Genomic DNA, 20,150 nt, shown 5'->3' on the forward strand with positions numbered 1-20,150 from the left:
CCCTTAGTTTTTAAATCCCTCGTTCTAGATTCTGCTATAAGAGGAAACATCGATTTTCCTGCTCCTTGGATGCTGCCTGACCTGCTGTGCTTTTCCAGCACCATTCTAGTCTTGACTCTAATCTCCAACATCTGCAGTACCCACTTAAGTTTCAATTAAGCCATCTCTGACTCTTCTAAACTCCAGTGGATATAGGTTTAGCCTTGGCTAACAAGACAATCCACTCATTCCAGGGATTAATTGTCTCTGAACTGCTTTCAATGCATTAATGTCTCTCTGTAAGTACAGTGACTGGTACTGTGAAAAGCTAAGAGAAAGTTTCCATAGTCCCAGTGGACGATTCACATGAAAGAGAGATGACTGTTGTCGAGTTTAACTTGAAGGCCACCGTGCCTCAGGTAGGGGGCGATGGTGAGAGTAGGGCCTTCATATTGACCACAGCCAGTGTGGGAATTGAACCGATGCTGTTGCTGTCACTGTGCTACGCAAACCAGCCGTCCAGCCAACTAAACCCGCATCCAGTCGCGGTGAATGTGGTCGCACCAATGTTCTGTGGAACTGAAATATCAGCTCCCTATTCCTGTACGCAGTCCCCCTCAGAATAAAACATCACGTTCTATTAGCTCTTCTGATTACTTGCTGTACCTGCACAGGAACCTGCTGCGATTGCTCGTCCATTGAAAGTTTATCCATCTCAGCCTTGAATATATCTGACCATCCAGCCCCCACTGATTTCTGGGAAAGTGAATTCCTCACTCTAACGGCCCTCTGAGACAGAACAAAAATTGCCTCCTCTATATTTTGAGTGGGAGACTCTTCAATTTTAAATAATGTGATATGAAACCAATTCCAATTGAACAGATTTCTTTCCATGTTATAATATTGAATGACGCTGGTGTGGTGCTGTAAGTGTCGAGACTGTGGTGCTGGAAAAGCACAGCCTGTCAGGCAACATCCGAGGAGCAGGAGAATCGACATTTCGGGCTTAAACCCTGAGGAAGAGCTTATGCCCGAAACGTCAATTCACCTGCTCCTTGGATGCTGCCTGACCGCCTGTACTTTTCCAGCACCACAGTCTCGACTCTGATCTCCAGCATCTGCAGTCCTCACTTTTTTTCCCTGCTGTGGAAGTGTCCATACCTCTGAGGCAGGAGACCGAGAATCAAGTCCCACCTGCTCCAGAGGTGTGTAATGGTATCTCTGAACAGGCTGATTGACAAAATGCATATTAAGTGACCCTTTCATTCAAGCTCTGTAAACCTGCACGAAAGATGGTCTCAGAGCCTTCTTGGTTAAGTGGGTTAAAGACTCGCTAACTAATTATTAAGAAATCCAATGGTTGTGGCTTTCTCTTCATGGATTGATCACTGCTTTGTAAAAGGATGTTTCCTCACACCAGTTCTGAAGTGAAGGAGTATCAAAGCCTTGACAATTCACTGTACATTTTCAATATTAATGTATTATTTTACATTTCTTTACATAGTGGGTGTTTGAGACAGTCACAGGCCTTACCTCTTTGGGTGGTCACACCTCCTGATTTTGTTTTGAGTGTCCAGAGGAGAAAGGGTCCAGGTTTGACACTTGACCAATGCTGGGTCATGTGATCTCAGCCAGAGTATGGTCAAGGATCTGTAAGTACCTCCATGTTGGAGGCAGGGGCTGGGGAGAGGAACTGGCTGGGGGTTTTCCAGCTCTGATTGGAATGCCCATGGAATCACTCCTCCTCTCCAGCCAACTCATTTATTCTCACAGCCTTCTCCCCGACCAACCGATGGCTAATAGCCAAGACAGACAGCGATGGAGAAACTCAGCAGGTCTGGCAGCACGTGTGGAGAGAGAAACAGAGTTAACGTTTTGAGTCCAGTATAAATCGGCTTTAGAAACCTAGTAATGTTACTGAAAGGGAGGTAGTTCTGTCATTCTTGGTAAACTCACAGCAGAGACCAGGGGATGAATCTTTAATTTTTGAATTTAATTTCTGTCAGCTGCCCTGGGAGGATCTGAACCCGTGTCCCCAAAACCTTAGCCTGAGTCTCTGGGTTACTAGAGTCCAGGGACGTAATCACCACACCACCATCTCAGTGTTTCAGTAGGTTTGGGAGAAAAAGCTAAGAGGATGCCTGTTAAACACAGAGTGTTGGAGAAACTCCAGCAGGTCTGGTAGCATTGGTGGAGAGAGAAACAGAGTCATCATTTCGAATCTGATATGACTTCTTCAATGGTGTGTGTGTGTGTGTGTGTGTGTGCGCATCTGTGCCTGTCTGTGTGTATTGTCTCTGTGTAAGTATCTGTCTGTGTGTGTGGGAAATTATTTGTCTCTGTTTATGTGAGTGTGTGTGTGTCTATCTGTGTCTGTCCATGTCAGTTTGTCTTTGTGTCTGTGTGAGTGTGTGTTTGTGAGTGAATGTCACTCTATGTTTGACTGTAAATTGAAGTTACCTCCTTCAGCTTCTATGGTCGGATTAGATTAGATTCCCCACAGTATGGAAACAGGCCCTTTGGCCCAACAAGTCCACACCGACCCTCTGAAGAGTAGCCCACCCAGACCCATTTCCCCTATCCTTATATTTACCCCTGACTAACACGCCTAACACGATGGGCAATTTAGCATGGCCAGTACACCTGACCTGCACATCTTTTGGACTGTGGGAGGAAACCGGAGCACCCAGAGGAAACCCACACAGAGACTGGGAGAATATGCAAACTCCACACAGACAGACACCCAAGGCAGGAATCGAACCTGGATCCCTGGCCCTGTAGGGCAGTAGCGCTAACCACTGAGCCTCCGAGCCGCCCATAGTGGGGGATAAGCCATTAGTACTTACTACTGCTGCAGATAAGTAGCTAGCAAGAGTTATCTGCTGCTTTGCGATCAAGAAGCCCCCTCCAATGTTGCTCCGTAGAGCCACTCTCGGCCTGAATAAACTGAACAAACTTTGATAATGAACATAGTTCAGAGCGGCCACTTGGAAGAAAGGTTTTGTCGAATTTGTTTCAGTAGGGCGAGTGGCTAATTCAAGGGCAGAGTTTTGAGCAGTGATGTATTGATTGTGTAGGTTGGACTGTTGGTATCTGAACGACAGACAGACTGCCTACAAGTGAAGCAGACAGAGCCCGGGGACTAGCAAACCAAGGCCAATCAATCAGCCTGGACGCATCAAGACAGGGCAAGCACATGTTGAGTGGAATCGCACTAATCGATCTGAATGCTTCATGAGCTGAAAACTCATGGACCAGGAGATGGTGACCTCTTTGATACAGTTCATAGATTCCCTACAGTGTGGAAACAGGCCCTTCAGCCCAACAACTCCACACCAACCCTCCAAAAAGTAACCCACCCAGACCCAATCCCCTACATTTATACCCTGACTAATGCACCTAACCTCCACGTCCCTGCACACACTGGGCAATTTCCCAAGGCCAATTCATGTGATCTGCACATCTTTGGATGGTGGGAGGAAACCAAAGCACCTGGAGGAAACCCACACAGACACGGGGCGAATGTTCAAACCCCACACAGACAGTCATCTGAGGCTGGAATCGAACCTGGGTCCCTGGCGCTGTGAGGCAGCAGTGCTAACCACTGAGCCACCATGCCGCCCCCAGTTGATAGTGGTATTCACTGTGAGGATGAGGAGCGTTGGGTTGGCTGTGGGAAGAATCAGTGAAGCCTTGCTGCACCTTGAGAGGTTTATTTGGTTGATGGGTTACCTCGAAGGTGACTTTGAGGAAAGTCAGAACCCATTCCTGATGAAGAGCTTATGCTCGAAACGTCAACTCTCCTGCTCCTTGGATGCTGCCTGACCAGCTGTGCTTTTCCAGCACCACACCTTTTGACTCAAAGGTGCCTTTTCCAGGTTTTGAGGGAGAGGTTGTGTAGCAATGTCCCAGGAACTGCTGGTTACTATCAGTGAGCTTTAGATTAGAGTGGTGCTGGAAAAGCACATCAGGTCAAGCAGCATCCAGGGAGCAGGAAAATCGATGTTTTGGGCAAAAGCCCTTCAGGAATTCCTGATAAAGGGCTTTTGCCCGAAACATTGATTTTCCTGCTCCTCAGATGCTGCCTGCCCTTCTGTGCTTTTCCAGCACCACTCTAATCTAGACTCTGGTTTCCAGCATCTGCGGTCCTCACTTTCACCTACTATCAGTGAGCTGCTTGATTCCAGCTTCCTGGCCATTTTCCTGCTCTCTCCTCTAAATGCAAACTTGTTGAAAAGTAGCAACTTTCCCTGAAACCTGCCAAGTTTAATTTAGAAGATGAGAACCACAGAGTTTAATATCCTCCTAGCTGCATGAAGTTCAAAGAGCAGGATGCGTAGTAATTACAGGCCATTCAGTCCATCCAGCCTTGACAGCTTTCCTGGATGCCCATTCGCACGGTCTCTATCCTACTCCCATTGAAGCATTGAGGGAGATGAATCGTTTTCTCATGATATATCCCAAGTTCCCACCAAGGGAATTAGCATTGTGTGAGTGCGTTTTCTGAATGCACTTGCTATGGGCTAATAAACAATGCAGGCTGCTATTGAGTTGACTTCAGAGCAGGTCCTCACTGCTTTGCCTTCCAATTACCTCCTCAAAATACTCTAACTCGGGTTGGTGTTCAGGGTTATCTTGCGATAATTTATCCAGGATACCATTTTTCCTTGACAAGTATGGATGATGAGTTAAGAGGATAACAGTGTGGGAGCATCACAGTTGAATATATCCCCAAACCCATGTGAAGTTTGCCCATGGCCTTTTGTTATGGACCAGACCAGAACCCCCTCTAAATAGCTTAGACCCTAACATTTTTTTTTAATTTTGAAGGCAAATGTGAAGTGCAATGATCCAGATGCAATGTCACTTGCCAAATGTTAAGCAAAACACAATTTATTTAAAAACTGCAGTTAAAATGCAAACAAACATAAGAGGAATTCAGAATAACAACAATTGGAAAATGTAGCAGAATAATAGATACAGGAGCTATTATTAATGAACTGTTCCAATACAGTAACATCCCATAAACACACCCCTTGGCAAAAAAGCAAATTCAGACATATATCCTTAGATGCAGATCTCCAATCCAGGAGGAAGAAATATCAAGAGAATATTCGGAGTGTGTTACAACCAAGAGACATTCACTGAAGCTTCTGACTTTTTTGAGACTACAACGGCTTCTGCTGCTAAAGCTAAAGGCAACGAGAAAGTGTGGTATGAGAGATCTGGCCACATCCAGGCTGCTTCCAATGTTTCACCTCAAGGCATTGCAAGTTGTTTGTTTAAATTGTCCTCAGTAGCCAGTTCTTCACCTCTACCTTACAACCTCACTTTTTAAAAAAAAAAGGACAAAATAATCTTTTAAAGTGACGGCATCATCACACTTTCCAATGGGAATGCTCTTGGGTAGGGAGGATCAGGAGCAAGGAACTCATTTAATTTCTCTCCTGCCACGTTTTATGACTCCAGCTGGAGGTGCCATCTGTCAGCTGAGATTTTAATCTGGGCCCCTCCACCCTCATGGGTGGCTATAAGGAATCCCACAAGCGCAATGTGAAGCAAGCACAGGCGATCCCATTTGGAGCAGTGTGAGCAGTTTTCACCCCCTTATTTAAGGAAAGATTCCTTTCTTGGGAGGCAGTTCACCAGGACGATCCCTGTCAATCAAGATTTCACGTTGTTACCTTGTGGTGAGAAGGTCGGTGCTCCTCTGCAACTTTTGGAGAGCTTATTATTTTTTAACAATTTATCTTCTGGCCTTGTGTTTTTTCAGGAACTTGAAGAAGTCAAATTGAGCAAGCCAGGAGAAATTAAGGTAAGATGTTGTTTCAGGCAAATTCATTCTCGAAACATATGCAAGTTTTCAATAGGCAATTAACCGTGGGGAGAGGTTACCTTCCATGTCTGGAGTTGTCTAATAAACAATGACCAGCTGGATGCTGGAGATCTGCACCTCAGAATGTTGGAGAAACTCAGGTGGACCAGAAGCAATGGTAGAGAGAGGAACAAAGTTAACGTTTTGAGTCCAGCGACCCTTGTTTGGAACTCTTCAAGATGAAGGTGCACTGGACTCGAAGCGTTAACGCTGTTTTTCCTCTGTGGTTGTGTCTTGCTGTAGTGACAAAGCACTGTGTGTGTATATACACACACACACACACACACACACACACACACACACACACACACACACACACACACACACACACACACACACACACACGTACCGTATATACTTGTGTATAGGTCGAATTTTGAAGACTTTTTAAAATCTGAAATTAGGGGATTGATTTATACACAAGGTATTGTTTTCGAGGGAATGAATATTTATCTACAAAATAGGTAAAATGGGAAATTTACCTTCCTGGTAGCCCCCCGTTCCCTGGTTCTGGAACGTTCCCTGTAATATGTTCAGGCCGCGGTGAACTGTGTGTAACTGAAACCAACTCCATGGATACAGTGGTCGCCTTGTACAGTTGAACCATTACAGTAATTCTGAAAACCTGGAGTGGGGCATGATGGCTGGCAGACTGGAAGACCTGGAACAGAGCAGTACAGCCAGCAGACTGGAAAGCTGGAGTGGAGCGCAACGGGCAGGCACATTGACTCATAAATGTTGATCTGTGACTGTGAAAAACTATGGTTGACTTTTACATGAGGTATATGGAAAATACAAGATTTGTGGCGAAATAAGGGGGTGACTTATACGTGAGATCAATCTATACAGGTATACATACGGTATATGTGTATATGCATGCACATGACTCCTATAAAGTAGTCATGATTTTTATACTTTGTTGCAATACAATCTGGTATTTCAGATGTGGAATACCTTGTAAATAATTTTTGCAAGGTTTGTGGAGGTTTGTAGCTCAGGTTGAGGTTTAGGGTGTAGGTTTGCTCACTGAGCTGTAGGTTTGATATTCAGATGTTTCATTACCTGGCTAGGTAACATCATCAGTGGCGACCTCCAAGTGAAGCGAAGCTGTTGTCTCCTGCTTTCTATTTATATGTTGGTCCTGGATGGGGTTCCTGGGGTTTGTGGTGATGTCATTTCCTGTTCGTTTTCTGAGGGGTTGATAGATAGTATCTAGATCTATGTGTTTGTTTATGGCGTTGTGGTTGGAGTGCCAGGCCTCTAGGAATTCTCTGGCTTGTCTTTGCTTAGCCTGTCCCAGGATAGATGTGTTGTTCCAGTCGAAATGGTGGTTTTTTTTCCCTCCGTATGTAGGGCTATGAGGGAGTTAGGGTCGTGTCTTTTTGTGGCTAGCTGGTGTCCGTGTATCCTGGTGGCTAACTTTCTTCCTGTTTGTCCTACGTAGTGTTTGTGGCAGTCCTTGCATGGAATTTTGTAGATGACGTTGGTTTTGTCCATGGGTTGTACTGGGTCTTTTAAATTTGTATGTTTTTGTTTGAGAGTGCTGGTGGGTTTGTGTGCTACTAGGATTCCGAGGGGTCTTAGTAGTCTGGCTGTCATTTCTGAAACTTCTTTGAGGTATGGTAAGGTGGTTAGGGTTTCTGGCTGTGTTTGGTCTGCTTGTCGTGGTTTGTTCTTGAGGAATCTGCGGACTGTATTTTTTGAGGATCCGTTCTTCTTGAATACGTCGCATAGGTGATTCTCCTCTGTTTTCCGAAGTTCGTCTGTGCTGTAGTGAGAGGTGGCTCGTTGGAATAGTGTTCTGATACAGCTTCGTTTGTGTGTGTTGGGATGGTTGCTGGTGTAGTTAAGTATTTGGTCAGTGTTTGTTGGTTTTCTGTATACGCAGGTTTGTAGTTCTCCATTGTCCCTTCTTTTGTCCAGGAATGCGAGTGTTTTGTCAGTTTCTTCCTCCTTGGTGAACTTTATGCCTGTGAGGGTGTTGTTGATGATGTTAAATGTCTCTTCTATCTTGTTTCATTTTGTGATGACAACGGTGCCATCTACTTATTGGATCCAGATTTTTGGTTTGATGGTTGCTTGGGCTGTTTGTCTTTGCACTACCACTTCTGCTACGAATCCTGATAGCGGAGATCCCCCTAAAAAACACCCACCATTTCGATTGGGACAACACATCTATCCTGGGACAGGCTAAGCAAAGACAAGCCAGAGAATTCCTAGAGGCCTGGCACTCCAACCACAACACCATAAACAAACACATAGATCTAGATACCATCTATCAACCCCTCAGAAAACGAACAGGAAATGACATCACCACAAACCCCAGGAACCCATCCAGGACAAACATATAAATAGAAAGCAGGAGACAACAGCTTCGCTTCACTTGGAGGTCGCCACTGATGATGTCACCTAACCATAGAACATAGATAGAACAATACAGCACAGAACAGGCCCTTCGGCCCACGATGTTGTGCCAAACTTCTAACCTAGATTAAGCACCCATCCATGTACCTATCCAAATGCCGCTTAAAGGTCGCCAATGATTCTGACTCTACCACTCCCACGGGCAGCGCATTCCATGCCCCCACCACTCTCTGGGTAAAGAACCCACCCCTGACATCACCCCTATACCTTCCACCCTTCACCTTAAATTTATGTCCCCTTGTAACACTCTGTTGTACCCGGGGAAAAAGTTTCTGACTGTCTACTCTATCTATTCCTCTGATCATCTTATAAACCTCTATCAAGTCACCCCTCATCCTTCGCTGTTCCAATGAGAAAAGGCCGAGAACTCTCAACCTATCCTCGTACGACCTACTCTCCATTCCAGGCAACATCCTGGTAAATCTTCTCTGCACCCTCTCCAAAGCTTCCACATCTTTCCTAAAGTGAGGCGACCAGAACTGCACACAGTACTTCAACTGTGGCCTAACCAAAGTCCTGTACAGCTGCAACATCACTTCACGACTCTTGAATTCAATCCCTCTGCTAATGAACGATAATATTCCATAGGCCTTCTTACAAACTCTATCCACCTGAGTGGCAACTTTCAAAGATCTATGTACATAGACCCCAAGATCCCTCTGTTCCTCCACCTGACTAAGAACCCTACCATTAACCCTGTATTCCGCATTCTTATTTGTTCTTCCAAAATGGACAACCTCACACTTGGCAGGGTTGAACTCCATCTGCCACTCCTCAGCCCAGCTCTGCATCATATCTAAGTCCCTTTGCAAACGACAAATGCCCTCCTCACTGTCCACAACTCCACCTATCTTCGTATCATCTGCAAATTTACTAATCCACCCTTCGACTCCCTCATCTAAGTCATTAATAAAAATTACAATCAGATAAAAATTACAAACAGATAAAAATTACAAACCAGGTAATGAAACGTCTGGATATCAAACCTACAGCTCAGCGAGCAAACCTACACCCTAAACCTGGTAAATAAGTTTGTTTTGGTTTCCAACCTAGCTTTTGCGCAAACCAAAGCAATATTATTTATATTCACTTGTGGAATGTGGGTGTCACTGGCTGGGCCAATGTTTATTGCCCATCCCTAATAGTCCAGAGGGTAGTTAAGAATTAACCACATTGCTGTGGGTCTCGAGTCACCTGGTGTAGGCCAGACTAGGGAAGGATGGCAGTTTCCTTCCCTGAAGGACATTAGTGAACCAGATGCGTTTTTCCAACAATTGAGTATTTAGAGGGATATGGGCAGAATACAGGCAAATGGGACTAGTTTAGTTTGGGAAACTTGGTCGGTGTGGATGAGTTGGACCGAACAGTCTGTTTCCGTGCTGTATGACTCTAATTGACAACAGTTAAATGGTCACTAGTTTTTTTGAGGAGAGAGTGGGAGGACTGCAGATGCTGGAGATTAGAGGCAAGAGTGTGGTGCTGGAAAAGCACGGCCAGTCAGTCAGCATCCGAGGAGCAGAAGAGTCAACGTTTCGGGCATAAGCCCCTCATCAGGAAGGGTGATGAAGGGCTTATTCCTGAAACATCGATTCTCCTACTCCTCGGATGCTGCCTGACTGGCTGTGCTTTTCCAGCACCACACTCTCAACATTAGTATTTTTGAACTTGCTTCTAAGCATTGGAAACTTGCATAAACGACACAGGGCAGTAAAGAAATTAGTTGCATGTTCATTTTTGTTTCAAATAATTATCTTTAATCAGTCTGCTAATTTTCCTGCAATTGGCCATCCTCAGCTGTATTGCTAGCACTGAGGGAAAGGCTGACACAGAGATGATGGGCTAAGTGGCCTGTTTCCATGTTCCAATTCCTCAAGCACCGTTTGAAATATTGAACTCAGCGTGATTTGGGGTGTGCTAGCAAATAAATACTTTACAGGTAAGCAGGGAATTTAGAAGATTAAGGGGTGATCTAATTAAACTGTCTTCAAGATATTAACAGGAAAAATAAGGTAAAGAATAAAGAAAATTTACAGCCCAGGAACAGGCCCTTCGGCCCTCCAAGCCTGAGCCGATCAAAACGTGATGTCTAAACCTGTCGGTCAATTCCTAAGGGTAGGTGAAGGTAAACTGTTTGGGGATTCTACAATTAGGGGATAGTCTGAGAATTAGGGCCAGACTGTTCAGGAGAGTTTTTGGAAGCACTTAGCACCATTGAGATGTACAGCACGGAAACAGATCCTTCGGCCCAACTCGTCCATGCTGACCAGATATCCTAAAGTAATCGAGAACCATTTGCAGCTGAGCATTCTCAATTCCCAAGAGTTGAATCCGTCTCTGCAGGCCGGAGATTTGGTGACCGGAGATTATCAATTTAAGATAGACGGCAAAATCTAAAAGATATGAGCCTGTCGTTCTGGGCAGTGAGTTGCTGTAATCTGACAGTCACTTTCTGACAGGGATTCAACCATTTCTCTCAGAAGGGAAATTAGATAAATATTTGAAAAGGAAAAACTGGGGATAGAGAACACGACTAATTGGATGGCACTTGTGATGAGCTGAGACAGGCAGGGCGGGTTGAATGGCCTGCTATGGTCCTGTGATCGTACATTCTAATCCCAGCACGCTGTATTACATTAACAGGCATCGCTGGAGGAAGTGGATAGTGAGCTCTTTCTGGTGCGAGAGGAGTTACAGAAGGTTTGGGACATGCTGCAGACTCGGAATAGTGAGCTGGAGGAGCAAAACCAGGAATTGGAGTCTGCCAGAGGCCAGGTGAGAACATATAACCTGAAAGTGGATGGAGCTCTCAGCTAACCTCTAGCACAGGTGGCAAAAAGACAACCATAGGAAAAGGAGGAGGCCCTTCAGTCTTTCAATGTCTTCTGTTAAAAAAGAAAACCCTTTTTACAATCTGAATGTTACTGGCGAGTACACGCCAAGTCTACTTGCCCCCTAAATGGCTTACTCACCCTTTCAGAGGGTGGTTAAGAGCCACATCCCTGTGGATTTGGAGTCAGAACAGGTAGGGACAGGAGATTCCCTTTGTCCAAGGACATTGTTTTAGAATCATAGAATCCTACAGTGTGGAAACAGGCCCTTTGGCCCAACAAGTCCACACCGACCCTCCGAAGAGTAACCCACCCAAACCCATTACCCAATACTCTACCATTACCCCTGACTAATGCACCTAACCTACCCATCCCCGAACATTAAGGGCAATTTAGCATGGCCAATTCATCTGAACTGCACATCTTTGGACTGTGGGAGGAAACCGGAGCGCCTGGAGGAAACCCATGTAGTCACAGAGATAATGTGCAAACTCAATACAGACAGTCGTCCAAGGTGGGATCGAACCCGGGTCCCTGGCGCTGTGAAGCAGCAGTGCTAACCACTGTGTCATCATGCTGGCATTACTGAACCAGATGAGTTTTTTTTTGCCAATCCAGTTACTGGATGCTGTCTTATTATTTTATTCATTAAAGTGGAAGTTGTCCACATGGGTCTGAATGAGGCATTGACCAAGGTTCCACATGGCAAATTGGACAAGAGAATTCAAGCTGGTCGGGGAGGGTGAGAAATTGAATCCAAAGTTGGCTCGGAGGGTGGAAACAAAGGGTGGTGGTGAAATGGATGTTTTTGCAAATGGAAGGAAGTTTCTTATGGCGTTCCACACAGTTGCTTTCTGTAGCATATGTTAATGATTTCAGTGTTAAACATGGTAGGTGTGATTGGGAAATTTGCAGAAAAAACAAAAGGTGGGGAAGCATGATGGCTCAGTGGTTGGCACTGCTGCCTCACAGCACCAGGGTAGACCAACAGGAGGCTGGAAGACCACAGCAAGCCAGGCAGCATCAGGAGGTGGAGAAGTTAATATTTTGGGTCTAACCCTTCTCCTTCCTGAAGAAGGATTGCATCCGAAACGTTGACTTCTCCAATTCCTGGTGCTGCCTGGCTTGCTGTGGTCTTCCAGCCTCTTGCTTCTTTACTTTGGATTCCAGTACCTGCAGTTTTCTTGTCTCTCGCTCCATCAGGGACCCGGGTTTGATTCCACTCTTGGGTGACTGTGTGGAGTTTGCACATTCTCCCTGTGTCTGCGTAAGTTTCCTCCGGGTGCTCAGGTTTCCTCCCACAGTCCAAAGACGTGCAGGTCAGGTGGATTGGCCATGGGAAATTTCCCATAGTGTCTAGGGATATGCAGGTTGGGTGGGTTGGCCATGGGAAATGCAGGATTATAGGGATAGGGTAACAGATGGTTCTGGGTGAGATGGTCAGTGTGGAATTGCTGGGCCAAATGGCCTGTTTCCACATAGAATAGAATCATTGAATCCCTATTATGACCAACTATATAGTTGATAATGAAGAGGATAGCTGTTGACCTCCAAATAAAAAGTCACCTTGGTCTTACCAGACTACTTTGAGAGAGACAGCTGGTTTAATCTGAAGGTCATCGTGCCTCAGGTGAGGGGAGAGGTTGAGAAGGAGAGTGGTGCAGGAATTGAACCCATGTTGTTGGTGTCACTCTGCATTGCAAACTAGCCATCCAGCCAACTGAGCTAACCCAGACTTCTGCTGGTAAGAATACAATTAATTTCACTCACACACACACTCTCTCTCACACTCTCTCTCTCTCTCTCTCTCTCACACACACACACACGACACTCACACTCTCACACACTCTCTCTCACACACTCACACACAAACGCACGTGCTCTGCTCCTCTCTTTCTCAGTCTCGCTCTCGCTCTTTTTCTCTCGCTCACACTCACACTTACTCTCACTCTCTCACACTCTCTCTCACACGCTCACTCTCTCACACACTCTCATACCCTCACTCTCCCTCTCACTCACTCACTCTCACACTGACTCTCTCACACTCATTCTCTCACATTCTCACTCACTCTCTCACAATCTCACACTCTCACCCACTCTGTTTCTCACCCACTCACTCACTCACACACTCACACTCACACTCATTCTCTCTCTTGTCTCTCACTCACTCTCTATCACTCGCTATCTCTCACTCTAACTCTCACTGTCTCTCACTCACTCTCACACTGTGTCTCCCACTCCCACTCCCCCTCCCACGCCCTCTCCCACTTTCTCACTCACTCATTCACTCTCACTCTCTCTCTCATCCACTCTCCCTCTCACACACACTCTCACCTGCGCGGTCTCTCTCTCTCACACTCACCCTGACCCTCTCACACGCTCTCTCTCTCCGACTGTCCCTCTCATACTCTCATTCTCTGACTCTCTCTCACCCACACTCTCTCACCCACACTCTCTCACCCACACTCTCTCACCCACACTCTCTCACCCACACTCTCTCACCCACACTCTCTCACCCACACTCTCTCACCCACACTCTCTCACCCACACTCTCTCACCCACACTCTCTCACCCACACTCTCTCACCCACACTCTCTCACCCACACTCTCTCACCCACACTCTCTCACCCACACTCTCTCACCCACACTCTCTCACCCACACTCTCTCACCCACACTCTCTCACCCACACTCTCTCACCCACACTCTCTCACCCACACTCTCTCACCCACACTCTCTCACCCACACTCTCTCACCCACACTCTCTCACCCACACTCTCTCACCCACACTCTCTCACCCACACTCTCTCACCCACACTCTCTCACCCACACTCTCTCACCCACACTCTCTCACCCACACTCTCTCACCCACACTCTCTCACCCACACTCTCTCACCCACACTCTCTCACCCACACTCTCTCACCCACACTCTCTCACCCACACTCTCTCACCCACACTCTCTCACCCACACTCTCTCACCCACACTCTCTCACCCACACTCTCTCACCCACACTCTCTCACCCACACTCTCTCACCCACACTCTCTCACCCACACTCTCTCACCCACACTCTCTCACCCACACTCTCTCACCCACACTCTCTCACCCACACTCTCTCACCCACACTCTCTCACCCACACTCTCTCACCCACACTCTCTCACCCACACTCTCTCACCCACACTCTCTCACCCACACTCTCTCACCCACACTCTCTCACCCACACTCTCTCACCCACACTCTCTCACCCACACTCTCACTTTCTCACTCACTCTCACTTTCTCACTTTCACTGTCACTCTCACACTCTCTATCTCTCTCTCGTTCCCAATCTCATTCACACTCTCTCTCACATTCTCCCTTTCACTCTTTCTCTCACTCACTATCTCTCTCTCTCTCTCTCTCTTACCCTTTCACCCACTTTCTCTCACCTACACTCTCTCTCTCCCACACTCTCTCTCTCCCACACTCTCTCTCTCCCACTCTCCCTCTCTCCCACTCTCTCTCTCTCTCCCACACTCTCTCTCTCCCACTCTCCCTCTCTCCCACTCTCCCTCTCTCCCACTCTCCCTCTCGCACCCGCTCTCCCTCTCGCACCCGCTCTCCCTCTCGCACCCGCTCTCCCTCTCGCACCCGCTCTCCCTCTCGCACCCGCTCTCCCTCTCGCACCCGCTCTCTCCCTCTCGCACCCGCTCTCTCTCTCTCGCCCCCGCTCTCTCTCTCGCCCACTCTCTCTCTCGCCCACTCTCTCTCTCGCCCACTCTCTCTCTCGCCCACTCTCTCTCTCGCCCACTCTCTCTCTCGCCCACTCTCTCTCTCGCCCACTCTCTCTCTCGCCCACTCTCTCTCTCGCCCACTCTCTCTCTCGCCCACTCTCTCTCTCGCCCACTCTCTCTCTCGCCCACTCTCTCTCTCGCCCACTCTCTCTCTCGCCCACTCTCTCTCTCGCCCACTCTCTCTCTCGCCCACTCTCTCTCTCGCCCACTCTCTCTCTCGCCCACTCTCTCTCTCGCCCACTCTCTCTCTCGCCCACTCTCTCTCTCGCCCACTCTCACTCTCGCCCACTCTCACCCTCGCCCACTCTCACCCTCTCACCCTCTCACCCTCTCACCCTCTCACCCTCTCACCCTCTCACCCTCTCACCCTCTCACCCTCTCACCCTCTCACCCTCTCACCCTCTCACACTCTCACACTCTCACACTCTCACACTCTCACACTCTCACACTCTCACACTCTCACCATCTCTCACTGTTTCACCCTCACTGTCTCTCTCTCACTCTCATTCTCACTCTCTCTCACCCTCTCACTCTCACCCACTCTCACCCACTCTCACCCACTCTCTCACTCTCTCTTACCCTCTCACTCTCACTCTCACTCTCACTCTCACCCTCTCACTCTCACTCTTTCACCAACTCTCACTCTTACCCAGTCTCTCTCACCCTCTCACTCTCTCCCACACTCTCTCTCGCTCTCATTCTCTCAGTCTCTCTCTCTCACTTTCTCTCTTTCACTCACATTATCTCTCTTTCACACTCTCCCATTACCACTCTTTCTCTCTTTCACCCTTGCTCTCTCTCTCTCACATACATACACTTTCTCATTCCCACTGACTCTCTCTCTCTATCTCACTCTCTCACTGTCTCACACTGTCTCTCTCTCTCACTCTCACTTTCTCTATTTCACTCTCACTCTCACTGTCTCACTCTCACTGTCTCTCCCTCTCTCTCACCCTCTCACTCTCTCTCACCTTCTCACCCCCTCTCACCCTCTCACCCTCTCACCCTCTCACCCTCTCACCCTCTCACCCTCTCACCCTCTCACCCTCTCACCCTCTCACCCTCTCACCCTCTCACCCTCTCACCCTCTCACTCTTACCCTCTCACTCCCTCTCACCCACACTCTCTCATCAACTCTCACTCTTACCCAGTCTCTCTCACCCTCTCACTCTCTCTCCCACTCTCTCTCTCACAATTGCATTGTCTCAGTCTCTCTCTCACTGACTTTCTCTCTTTCACTCGCATTCTCTCTTTCACACTCTCCCATTACCACTCTCTCTCACCCATTCTCTCTCACTTTCTCTCTTTCACCCTTGCTCTCTCTCTCTCTCTCTCTCTCACACACGCACACACTTTCTCATTCCCACTGTCTCTCTCTCTCTCTCTCACTCTCCCTCTCTCTCTCTATCTCTATCTCACTCTCTCTACCTCACTCTCTCACATTCTCTCTCACTCTCGCTCTCTCAACCTCTCTCTCTCACTCTCACTTTCTCTATTTCACTCCCACTCTCACTGTCTCTCTCTCTCTCTCTCTCTCTCTCTCTCTCTCTCTCTCTCTCTCTTTCTCACACACACTCTCATTCTCACTATCCTTGATGACAACAAATCCAAAGTCTGTCTCTGGTGTTAGGACTCGGGGCAGGCAGCAAACTAAGTCAGCCTATCTACCTCTGTATTCACCACCCATACAACTAAAGCCCCAAGCATTCCACCAGTTGTTCGTAAGCAGACTTTTGAGAACCAATTTCAGACTTTGTGGATAATTAAGTCCACACACTGGCATTGTAGAAGACTTCAATATTTATTAAATGCACAATAACCTTAGCATAGGAAAAAAAATTGGATAACAAGGGAGGCTAATTAATGTCTAAACTTTCAACCCGAAACATTTGTTTTCAGCTCCTAGTCACAGAGAAAGACAAACAAACACAGTTAGGGAATAAATAATAGAAAATAATAAAACTGGTCACATTCCATAAATGCTTTTAGTGATGCATTGTATCATAGGTATAAACCAAGGACTCGTTGATTGCTTTCCTGAAACTGCAGATTAGAGTCAGCTTTTCAGTTCCCCCAGGCTAAGGCAGGATTCCTTGTAACTCCGCTTTCTACTCATTCACAAGCTGAAATGGTACATTCGGCAGGAAGCTTTCAAATCTTCACACTGTGCTCTCCCAGAAAACATAGTTTAAATAAAAGACAACTTCTATTGTGATTCCACTGAACATCTCTTCCTAAAGCCTCAATTACCATTCTACAGCTGCCATCTGCTTGAAGATAGGGTCTCTTCCAGACTTGCTGGAACCAATTTCCTAGGCAATGAGTCATTCAATGCCAACTTCTGCTTTCTGTTTAAACACAATTTTTGGAGTTGCTGTGGCTGTAAGAATCTTTTTTTTATCAAAGCACTGCTTGCAATTCACCTCTAAACCTGACTTGTCAAACAAACTATAGCTTATTTGGTCCCTTCTTTTATTTTTCCCCACAAATTGTTTCACGACATCCACAAGACATCTTCAAATCCAAACCAAAAATCAGTAAAATAATTAAAAGTAAAATGAATAAAAATTCAGCGAGGGTTCTAACACTGGGCAAATCTGCCCTCAACGTCTAGCCCCTGAACTGCGATATGTAGCCACCTCCCCCACTGTTTGAACAAGGTAATGTTGTCAATGCAGCTCACAAGAAGTTCTGCTTACTTGTTGTTTTTTATTGCAACATCTTCTCCTTTGGTCTAAAGCAGTATGGTTTTATATGTTGTAGCCTACACTACAAATAAAGAAAAGTGGCCTTTACAAGAACAAAGAACGATACAGCACAGGAACAGGACCTTCGGCCCTCCAAGCCAATGCCGACACACTTTGCCCTTTGTACTAAAACTGTCTTCCCTTAGAGGATCCGTATCCCTCTATTCCCTTCCTATTCCTATATTCATCCAGGTGCTTCTTGAATGCTGCTTCCTCCACCTCCTCTGGCAGCGTGTTTCAGGCACTCACTACACTTTTTATGTGGAAAAACTTGCCTCACACATCTCTTTTAAACTACACCATCCCCACCCTTTGCAACTTGAACCTAGTAATTGACCCCATCCACCCTTGAAAAAAGCCTCACACTTGCCAACTCGATCCATGCCACGCATAATCTGACAAACTTCTCTCAACCTCGTGCATTTCACTGAAAACAAACCCAGTCTATCCAAGCTTTCTTCATCGCTAAAATCCCCCATACCATGTAACGTCCTGGTAAACTTTTTCTGTACCCTCTCCAAAACATCCATATCCTTCTGGTAGTGTGGTGACCAGAACTGTATGCAATATTCCAAATGTGGTTCTATAAAGCTGCAGCGTAACTTGTCTATCCTTAAACTCAATGCCCCTTCCAATGAAGACAAATATGCCATAGGCCTTTTGTACTGCCTGATCTACCTGTGCAGTCACCTTCAGTGATCTGTGGTCCTGAACACCCAGATCCTTCTGCATATCAATACTTCGAAGGGTTCTGCCATTCACTGTATAATTTTCACCTGTACTTGACCTTCCAAAATGCATCACCTCACATTTGTCCGAGTTAAACTCCACCTGCTGTGTTTCTGCCCATGCTTCCAACTGATCTATATCCTACTGTACCCTCTGGCAATCCTCCTCACTATCGGCAACTCCACCAATCATCCACAAACTTACTAATTAGACCAGCAACATTTTCTTCCAAATCATTTATGTAGATCACGAACAGCAGAGGTCCCAGCACTGATCCCTATGGGACGTCACTCGCCACAACCCTCCATTCTGAAAAGCTTCCTTCCACCGCTACCCTCTGTCTCCTATGACTAAGCCAGTTCTGTATCCGAGGGTGTAGGGTCCAGCACTAAAAGCGGTTCCTCCAATGGGGTCTGATCAGAGCATTATGTAACAGTCATATAACTCCCATCACCTCTTGTACAGCAGCCCTCTTAAAGGACAGAGCAGCAGATATTGGCGGGGTGGGGGTGGGGGGGGGGGGGGGGTTGTTGAATCTACTTACCAACATGGTGGTCAGTTCAAGCATTAACCTACTCTCCCAACTCGCCAGTGAGCTGGTAAACAAAATTAAGCAGCTTTCTTATAATTTTGTAATAATACAGAGCAAACACCTCCAAGACCAAATCACAGATACATGGAACAGACGTGACTAAACCTGTTTTAATGTTGCTTTTGCTGAATGGTTGAGCGACATTAGCAGCACATAAAGGGATGTGAAGCACATTATGTTACAGAATGGCCATTATTCTCTCTCCTTTCGTGAAGGGGCTCCTTTTGAGCTCAGTGTAAACAGGGATGAATTGTGGGAGCGGAGCACCAATGTGTTTATTGATATACATTATACCAGCTTCCTCTTGATGCGAGGTTTTGTTTGATCAGATTATGTTACATGTTGCACAGCTGCTTTCCCGCATTTGCCCACAGATTTAGAGACATGCGGCTCATTTATTGCTGGGCTCGAGCCTGGGTCTTCTGTAGGTTTGCAGAAGGGTCAGGCTGGTCTTACGACAATGCCAGTGCTGCTGGCCTCAGTCAGTGACTGACTGACGGATATCCAAATGCAATTTACATTGATTCCAAAGTGCATCAGAATCCTGTTTCACTGGGATTCCAGGAGAGATCCTATTTTCACCACCTACTCACATTTATATATCATCTTTAGTTTTACATATTGGATCTATAATAAGATATTAAGGGATATATGGCAGATATATGGATTTAGAGTACAGTTTAGCCATGGTTTCATTGCATGGTGGAACAGGCTCAAGGGCCAAATGGCCTACTCCTGTTCCTATGTTCAGGTTTTACACTTTGGCAGGAAGAACAGAGGTGTAGACCATTTTCTAATTAGGGAAAAGGCTTTGGAAATCTGAAGCACAAAAGAATTTGGAATCCCTAGTTCAAGATTCCCTGAAGGTTAACATGCAGGTTCAGATAGCAGTTAGGAAGGCAAATGCAATGTTAGCATTCACTTCAAGAGGACTAGAATACAGGTGCGGGGATGTACTGCTGAGGCTGTATAAGGCTCTGGTCAAACTCCATTTGGAATATAGTGAGCAGTTTTGGGCCGTGTACCTAACGATGGATGTGCTGGCATTGGAGGAGATTTACAATAATGATGTTTGGGGATAAAGGACTTGTCATATGAGGAGCAGTTGAGATAGATCCAGGATATTACTTGTGTCCATTGTAGAGAAGACTGATTCAAAATACCTGTTTATTTCTCCTGCCAAAATACCTGTTTATTTCTCCTGC

The 20,150-nt window shown here is 46.5% G+C and overlaps 1 protein-coding gene across 6 annotated transcripts in view; it reads left to right on the forward strand.

Moving 5' to 3' along the window:
* Positions 1 to 20,150, forward strand: part of LOC140458444 (uncharacterized) — a 128,323-nt gene that overhangs the window by 69,974 nt on the left and 38,199 nt on the right. For all 6 annotated transcript variants that reach the window (XM_072553016.1, XM_072553018.1, XM_072553017.1 and 3 more), the window contains 2 exons: positions 5,753 to 5,794; positions 10,919 to 11,050. In XM_072553016.1, the coding sequence (XP_072409117.1) occupies positions 5,753 to 5,794; positions 10,919 to 11,050 (174 nt within the window). The remainder of the gene's footprint in view (positions 1 to 5,752; positions 5,795 to 10,918; positions 11,051 to 20,150) is intronic.

The sequence above is a fragment of the Chiloscyllium punctatum genome, chromosome 33 (genome assembly GCF_047496795.1).
Source record: "Chiloscyllium punctatum isolate Juve2018m chromosome 33, sChiPun1.3, whole genome shotgun sequence".
In the NCBI taxonomy this organism is placed as follows: domain Eukaryota; kingdom Metazoa; phylum Chordata; class Chondrichthyes; order Orectolobiformes; family Hemiscylliidae; genus Chiloscyllium; species Chiloscyllium punctatum.